The sequence below is a fragment of the Acanthisitta chloris genome, unplaced genomic scaffold (assembly GCF_000695815.1).
Source record: "Acanthisitta chloris isolate BGI_N310 unplaced genomic scaffold, ASM69581v1 scaffold13233, whole genome shotgun sequence".
Classification (NCBI taxonomy): Eukaryota; Metazoa; Chordata; class Aves; order Passeriformes; family Acanthisittidae; genus Acanthisitta; species Acanthisitta chloris.
Window position 1 is genome coordinate 32958 of NW_008663357.1, and position 8189 is coordinate 41146.

Genomic DNA, 8189 nt, shown 5'->3' on the forward strand with positions numbered 1-8189 from the left:
GAGCAGGGGGAGACAGGCTGGGATGCGTCAGGTACACCTGGCTCCTCCAGAGACAGTGCTGGGGTTTGTAGATCCTCGCAGGAGAGAGGAAAGTCTGGTGGCATGCAGCTGTCAGAGCCTCTCCAGGACCCCAGGACAAGGGTGTGAGCGTGCAGAGCCCCAGCTCAGGGAGGGAAACTGATCTCCCAATGCATCCAGTGCAGCCAGCATGGATGATGGGTGGCATCAGGGGTGGCTGATGCAGGTGTTGGGGCTTCCCACTGAGGGCAGGAGCCATCTCTGGCCACTGTCACCTCACAAAAGTAAAGGTCCTTACCTGCAACATTTTCCCTGCCAAAGCACTTTGCAGTAAAGGCAAAGGAAAGGGAGGGCCAAGGGATGGAGGCTGGGAGAACTATCTCACAACAAATAATGTCTCATCTTCGGGTCTTTCCGGCTGCCTCTGACTTGGGCTTGCAGCTCCTGCCTGGCTTTGCCTACTCACTGCTTCCCACCTGTCCCCACGCAAATGACATCTCCTGAGTCATCCTACACCCTCCTCCTGCTCCGCAGAGCCGGCGGCTGAGTCAGGCAGCAGCACATCCCCACCTCCCCTTGGAACCTCTCCAGGCCACAGCAACGTGGCCATGGTTGATGCTGCTTTACTCATCACCAGTGCCATGATGGTACCTTGAGCAGGGTTAGGCTCTGTCTCCTGGTTCAGGTGGTTCCTGATGGTAATATGAGACATGATGACACCACTGGTGATAACAAAGTGCCAGCTTGGATCTTATGGCACCCCAGGAAACATAGAGATGGGTGTGTGCTTCATCCTGTAGGGGTCTGGGGATGGCAGGAGGTACAGGGTCTGGCAAGTGGGGTTCTTCCATGGTCTCCCATCCCGTATTTGAGGACTGCAGTCACTGCAGCTGAACCTGCTGTCATGCAGTGGAGCCCAGGTGACCACCTGTGGGTGCTTCTAAGCACGGAGACATTGGAGCAGAGCAACCTCCTCTGCATCCGCTGATTTCAGCCAGGGCTCAAGGTCTTCATGGCAGCTTGGAGGTGAAAGAGTTTGGCTGAGGAAGCTGAGAGTGGGCAGAGGGATTGTCCTGCTGCCCCCCAATCAGATGTCACATAAGCTGTCCATGCACTCTGTCCTCCCTGGGGAGATCCCTGCTGAATTTTCCCATCCCACCAGACACCAGCAGTGCTCTTCATCTACCTGCAAAGGACCATAGGCTTGGGAGACTATTACATCCCAGAGTGTGACCCTTGCTCCAGCGGTTGTCCCAGACACTCAGTCTGAAATGTTCCCAGGTGCTGAACTCCATGCCCTGGCATGTGGGTTGCTGTCCTGTGGCCAGAAGAGCAAAGTCAACCAATAGACCTTGGCTGAGGAAAGTTCAGATGCCACGTGAGTGCTGCTGGTGCTAGGGAGCTCATGCAGGCAGAGGTGAGGTGAGGAAGCTGAGAGTCAGGATGTGAGGCTGTTCTGGGGGTGCAGATGAACCTCGTTGCTTGCAGGAACGAGGCCAAACACTGCTGAGTTCAGACCCTCAAACCAGGCATGCCAGAGAGGAGGGTGCAAATGATCCCCTCTGATTTTCTGGGAACAAATGGGAGATAAGAGAGGCACATCTCTGCTCTCCCAAACTCCCCATCTTTGTGGCCAACAAACAGAGGTGGTCAGGGATGTGGTGCACCACTGGGCTTCCCACCAGAGACCTTCACCAGGTCCAGCCATGGCACAATTGTCTCTCCCTCACTGCAGATTCCCTCAGACTGCAAAGCTCACAGGATGGATGTAAAGAAGAATTTCTTCATGGAAAGGGTTGTCAGGCCCTGGAAGTGCCCAGGGAGATGGTGGAGTCACCACCCCTGAAGATGTTCAAGAAATGACTGGATGTGGCACTTAGTGCTCTGGTCTAGTTGACAAGGTGGTGATGGGTCACAGGTTGGACTGGGTGATCTTGCAGGTCTTTTGCAACCATAGTGATTCTGTGATGGGCAGGAAGGAAGATCTCCCTCCTCTTCTTTATATTTTGGCTCTATCTGACCAGTAACCAGAGCAGGAGGAAAACACTGACCTTGGCCCCAAGCCACCAGAGACAACAGCAGCTCTGACCTCCTCTCTGCACTTGAGGTTCCAGGTTGGGATTGTGGTGATATAATTACCTTGAGCAACTTCCAGTGAAGGTTGCAAGGCCTTATTAATTACTGTTTACAAAACCTTCCGCCGTTCCTGGATGAAAGGGTCGACAGAGGAGAGCAATTATTAATGTTACTTGTCCCACCTCTCCTCCATCCCAACACGCTTCCTCTAATTGTGCCTTGGTGCCTGCCTAATTTATTAAATGCCCACGTGGTGTGCCCCAAAAGTCATTATCTGATGATTCATAGTGAGCTAATAAAGAGCTGCAACTTCCTCTATAAAACATGATCCTGCAGTTTATATGCTCATCAAAGCTGTTCCGAAGAGTCCCAACAGCATTTACCCAGTGTCCTGGGGAATGCCACTCTCACTGCTCCTCATGGTTTTGGGAACTGGCACCTGCACATCTGCTGTATCCAATGGATCTTGTCAGCTTCTGGGATCCTGGGCAGTAAAACATCACCTATGTGGGTGCTAGAAGCATCCAGCTGTGGATTTGGGGCTGATTTCCTCTGCATCCTCCAGATGAAAAGGGTTAGCAAAACTTCCTGGGATCACACAGAGGCAAAGGGGCTTCAGGAAAGGGGATCTCTCAGGCACTGTAATCACACAGAGGCAAAGTGACTTGGGGAAAGGAGATCTCTCAGGCACTGAGTGCTGCCCTGGTAGAGGTGACAGGGACTGTGGTACCAAGCTTGCTCCTTGCAGCTGGATGGCACAGTTAGCTCCAGACAATCCCATTCCCCAGGCTGAGAAGCAAACAGCACACAGGATTTCACTGCTCCAGAGCAGACAGACCTCCATTCTTTGCAGATTATCCCTGTACCTGGGTTGGGCACAGACCCTGTCAGTCCCAGCCCAGGTTCAAGCACAGGCAGCACAGTAGCAGATTTCACCCTGGACAGTCACCGCATTGGGAGCACTGCCAGTGCCATCCTTGCTCTCTCAGCCCACTTCATGCCAGGGCAGCATGCTGGCACACTAGCGTGAGATCCTGGTGACAAACCAAGGCCAAGCCTGTCCTGCAGGCAAGACACAGCAGGGAGGGAAGCAGAAGTTAAGCAGTGACAGGATACACCAGCTGAGCAGGAGAAATTGGGTTGAAAATGTGGGCAAGCAGGTGAGAGCCAAGCTGCATCCCCATGCCTGAGCTGGCCATCCTGGGCCACTGCATCAAGCCAAGGCCTTGAGAATGCCAGAACCAAACTGAGAAGATGCTCTTTTCCTCCCAAAACAAAGGCCAATAGTATTCTCACCTTCATTTTACGAGCCCTCAGCTTTCCTTGGGGGAAATACAGCACACACCGGCAAAAGTGACATGACCATGGCCACCATGGAGCATTGGTGTCAGAGGCAGAAGCAAATCACCTGTCACTAAACACACCTCCTTGAGCCAGGCAGACACCATCCCACCTCGGGTGCCCCTCACCCAGGACTCGCAGCAGACAGCTCAGCTCCTCTCCAATTGCTTTCTGTACATGCTAAGTCCAAGCCCAGAGCTCCAAGAGCAGCTTTGAACCCATTCCCACTTAACATCCATGCAAAGCAGGCACCCAGTTTCCTGCCTCAGTTTCCCCACTAGGACAACAAGGACGAGCAAAAAGAGGGAGTGAGGATTTATCCTTTCACAGTGAAGCCTGGTGAGAGGTTCTTGGGTGAGGATAAATGGGGGTTCAGTTGAAATCAAGTAGCAGAGCCATAAAGTCTCCCCTCACTCAGCTCACTGGCACCTCCCAAAATGCTCATGTGTGTCTGGGGAGGTCAGGGCAGCACTGAGACAGCACGGGCTGGGGCTCCCCGTGCAGCCTCACTCCTCATCCCATTGCCTGCAGAAAAGGAAGGGAAGAGCCAGCAGTGTCACAATACACGATGTCTGCTTAATTAAAGCTCTTCACATCCTGTGGCACAAAACTAATTAAAAGGCAGCTTGGTGCTTTGAGAGCTCTGGACTGGATGTGTCTGAGTGTGTAAGCACCCAGCACCGTCCCAATTTCTTCCTTCCTGAGGGAGCACCATCCTGTGGTCTCCCTGTGTCACCTCACACTGTCATGCTGATGTCCTCCCCAGCTCAGCCACGTGCCATGGCCAGCAGGACCCTCCTGGAAGGATGAAGGGTTGAGAGCACCCATCTGCCCCTGACCCAGGGCACCTTGCAGGAACAGCCACAGAGATGAGAGCACCAACAGGTTTCCAACCATGGGACAATGACATGGCAGCCCTCCGATGACCAGCCACTTCCCTGGGATGAGGGGAGGCAGGTGTGGCTGCTGGGCTGCCCTGGGATGCTCAGCTGAGCTGCAGGCAGCTGCCTCCATCCTTTGGCTTTGCGGGCCATATCTCATGCTGCACCACTGCTGCTCACTGTCACTGCTGATGCTATCACAAAAACCCATTGGCACAGAGTGATCTTTGGTGCTCAGGCAGCTGTCCACTGGAAATCCCAGTGTGGCACAGATCCAGCTTCCTATCACCGTTGGGATTTGCCCCAGCCCTGCCAGGGCAGCACCACAGAAAGGCAGCTCCAGTTTGTGAATATCGGTGACGCTGCCGTGTGACAAGCTCAGCTGTCACTGCTCCCCTGGTTCTACTCCACTCTTGTGCTGCCTGTAAGGAAGGAGAGATGCTGTGCAGCAGAAGCAGCACTCCAAGCCAGACCAGGTTTTAGAGGGTTTTAAAAGTAATTTCCACTCCTGAGAGCACATCAGAGGTATCTGGGTACTTTCTACCAAGCCTAGAGTAACTTTTAGCTCATTTTTACACTGTTTCTCTCAACACCAGCATGTACGATAACCCCAGGGGCAGCAACCACGCCATGCAACATGTCCTCAGTCAGACAAACTCATCATTTAATGATTGGACTCAACTGACTCTAAAGATCTTCTCCAACCTTAATAGTTCTATGACCATTGTGTCACAGGTCTTTCCTTCTGGTGCTCCCTGCAGTGGAGCCACAGACAGTGCCAATGGCCAAAGGACACCAAACTTCTCATCCAGAAACTGGACTCTGAAATCTGTGAAGCTTGTTAAAGGCAGGAAAGTTGGATTCACCCTCAGTAACCAATTTTTCACAAGCATATTATGCTATGGGCCACCACTGGAATCACAGAATTGTTAGGGTTGGAAAAGACCTCTAAGACCATCAAGTCCAGCCACTAACCCAGGACTGCCATGTTCACCACTAAATCATGTCCCCAGGTGCCACACCTACACGTCTTTTGGAGATCAAACTTTCCACAGTGACAGCAGAGGAATGGGACTGGGGGCTCCTGTTTTCCAGCCTCAGGCTGCCCAGAGCTGGGGAGGAGCCCACACCAAGTCCCAGCCATCTACAGAGATGACATTGCTTTGCCTCTCACAAAACAAGTACTGACTATACCTTGGGTTGTCCCCACCATGCTACTCCAACTCATCTCTCCTCTCTCCTGTCCAGGTCATTGCAGTGGTCATGGACATGTTCACTGATGTAGATATCTTCAAGGATCTCCTGGACGCAGGATTCAAGAGGAAAGTGGGAGTCTACATCATTTTGGATGAAACTAACGTGAAGCACTTCCTTCAGATGTGCGAGCGAGCCCAGATGCATGCTGGACACCTGAAGGTAGGGATGGTCCAAGGGTCTGGAGCCAGGGAACATCTTCCATTCAGGGAAATAATCAGAGTTGTCAGCACTGCTCTCTCCTGTCTTTGGGAGATCACAATTCCCAGCCTTCAGGCATTGCTAGATGAGTTTAGTCCATTTTTCCTGTAACCAAAGCTGAAGGTGGTGCCCAAATTCAGGAGCAGCAGGATGGAGGGAACTGATGAGAGACAAGGACATGAATTTCCTCCCAGCAAAGCTGGATACAGAAAGTCCAGGGGATTGCTGGTACCAGCCAGTGCTGGAACTGGGGCAGAGGTGTATTTGGGGAGGTGCAGCCCCACAAGGGTGGGCACAAGTCACGCAGGGCACTGCAAAGCTCAGGACAACCCTATGAGCTCAGCTTCTCCCAGGGAACAAGCTGGCAAGAGAGAAGGAACAGCAGATGCTGTGCCAGGGCTGGATCCATGGTGTCTCCAGCCCCATGCCTGCTGCTGCCCCAGGGGCAGGACCAGCAGGAGCAACTGCCAGTTCTCTCACTTTCAGGCTTTCCCACAAGTCAGAGGCTGGAATTAAAAAACTTGATTTTCCCCTTTTCTGGAGCCTCCACCCCAGCACGGGGCCGGGAGCGGAGCAGGGAGGCACCCACACTGCCTGCAGCCCCAGCAGCTGCCAAGGATGCCCTCACCACTCTTGTCAGTGCTGGGCAGCACACGCTAGTGGGACTGATGTGCCCACACATGCCGTGTTCAGAGGGCCTGGAATGCTGGTGGATGCACACAGAGTCATTTCTCTGTGTGAATCCTGTGTAAAACCAGGGAAGGTAAAGCAGGAGGGGGAATGTCTGGCAACACAGGGGTAAATCCTCAGCCCAAAGTGCCCCAAACCCAAGAGGCCAGGTTGGATGGGACTTGGAGCAACCTGGAAGGTGTCCCTGCCCAGGGCAGGGGGTTGGAATGAGATGAGCTTTAAAGTCCCTTCCAACCCAAACCATTCTGGGATTCTAGGATTCCCCATACACATCCCTGTGTGTGCAGGGGCTGCAGGGCAAATCATCTGTCACAGTGCTCATGCAAAAACACAGAGGGCAGAGGAAAGGATAAGGGGAGCAGCAGCCAGAGTGGGCAACCTCACTCCAGCCACAGGACACAGAGCTCCAGGCTGTACACTGAGCACAACACTCCCATCATCAGCATCAGAAGGAACACACCGGAGCAGACCAGCAGTTCCACCTGGGGCTTGCAGACACCCCTCTCCCAGCTGTGAGTTGCTCAGCCTCGCCTGTTGCCTGGCAGGAAAGTGATGTTTCTACTCCTGACGTCACCCGCACGCTGGCTGCCAAATGGCTGCTGGGAAGGCCCGTGCCTGGGCAAGCTCGCCACATTTGCTTACAGAGAGGGCGAACCCCAGGCCGAGCAGGAACACGTAGGAGCCATAACACCCTCACACCTGGCTGGAATGAGGTGGAGCATGGGGGGATTCATAGACCCCCACACAGGGACCCAAGAGCACCATCCATCCAAGCCACACACCTTCCCCAGCTGCCGTGCCCGCCAGCCTGGCTTAATTGCTGCTCCCAACAATTAAAGCAAAGTCAGCCAAGCTTTTACCCGCGTCCAAACTCCCCGGAGAGTCTGGGATCCCGCAGGCTGCTGCCGCTTCGAGACCAGAAAAGCCAGCACTGACGCACGCTGGTGTTTTCATGCATTAGCAGCCCCAGTGGCAGGACTGGAAAAGCAGGAGAACATCTGCAGAGCTCGGCAAATGTCTAGAAGTTGGGATTTGCCACATATTGCAGCCAATTCGCTGGCATGGGATGCAGCAGGCAGTGAAAAAAGAGAGCTGCTTCACGAGCCAAGAGATGCTAACGAAACGTCCCTTGTTATCTTGGTGCCTTCGTGCTTGGCAATTAGTAACCAGCTTGGGCAAGGCGGTCGCTTCGTTGAGCAACGGCGAGTGCTTGGGGAGTGATTCACCCACTCTGGCTGGCTCGGCAGTCAGCCATCCCGCCGGGCGCTCGCTCACTGCCTTGGCAGAGATTAAATAAGTAGATCTTATTTAACAGCACTGATATGCCAGGAGCAAAGGGGACCAGCACCAGGGAGTGTTGTTCCGTGGGTGTTACCTGGGAAAAACTCATGGCTGCTCCATGAGTTTGGGCAAAGGGTCAGCTTGGAGCAGGAGAGACTGATGCCCAAGCGATGGGCAAAGGGTGAAACGTTTGGTGCAAGTGTGTGTGCCCCAGGCACTGCTGCTCTCTTGACAGCAACATGTGTAGGGACAACCCAGGACAGGGAATTGCCACCCCAGCCTGCTTGCCAGCCAGCCCCCAGCACTGCCTACTGACAGAAACTGTGGTGCTCAGCACCTTGGTGTGCCCCAGCCACACCAGGCAAAAAGGGAAACGCTAAGAATAAAAATCAAATGCACCCAAAAAGACCCCAAATTTCTCCACTTGCTGTGTGAAACCTCCCTGGA

The 8189-nt window shown here is 53.6% G+C and overlaps 2 protein-coding genes across 4 annotated transcripts in view; one reads left to right on the plus strand and one right to left on the minus strand.

The window, feature by feature from the left end:
* Nucleotides 1–8189, minus strand: part of SLC5A10 (solute carrier family 5 (sodium/sugar cotransporter), member 10) — a 39672-nt gene that overhangs the window by 9725 nt on the left and 21758 nt on the right. The gene's annotated exons all lie outside the window — the stretch shown is intronic.
* FAM83G (family with sequence similarity 83, member G) overlaps nucleotides 1–8189 on the plus strand; it is a 17095-nt gene that overhangs the window by 1424 nt on the left and 7482 nt on the right. Inside the window, exon 2 of the mRNA XM_009070964.1 lies at nucleotides 5565–5732. Within this exon, the coding sequence (XP_009069212.1) occupies nucleotides 5565–5732 (168 nt within the window). The remainder of the gene's footprint in view (nucleotides 1–5564; nucleotides 5733–8189) is intronic.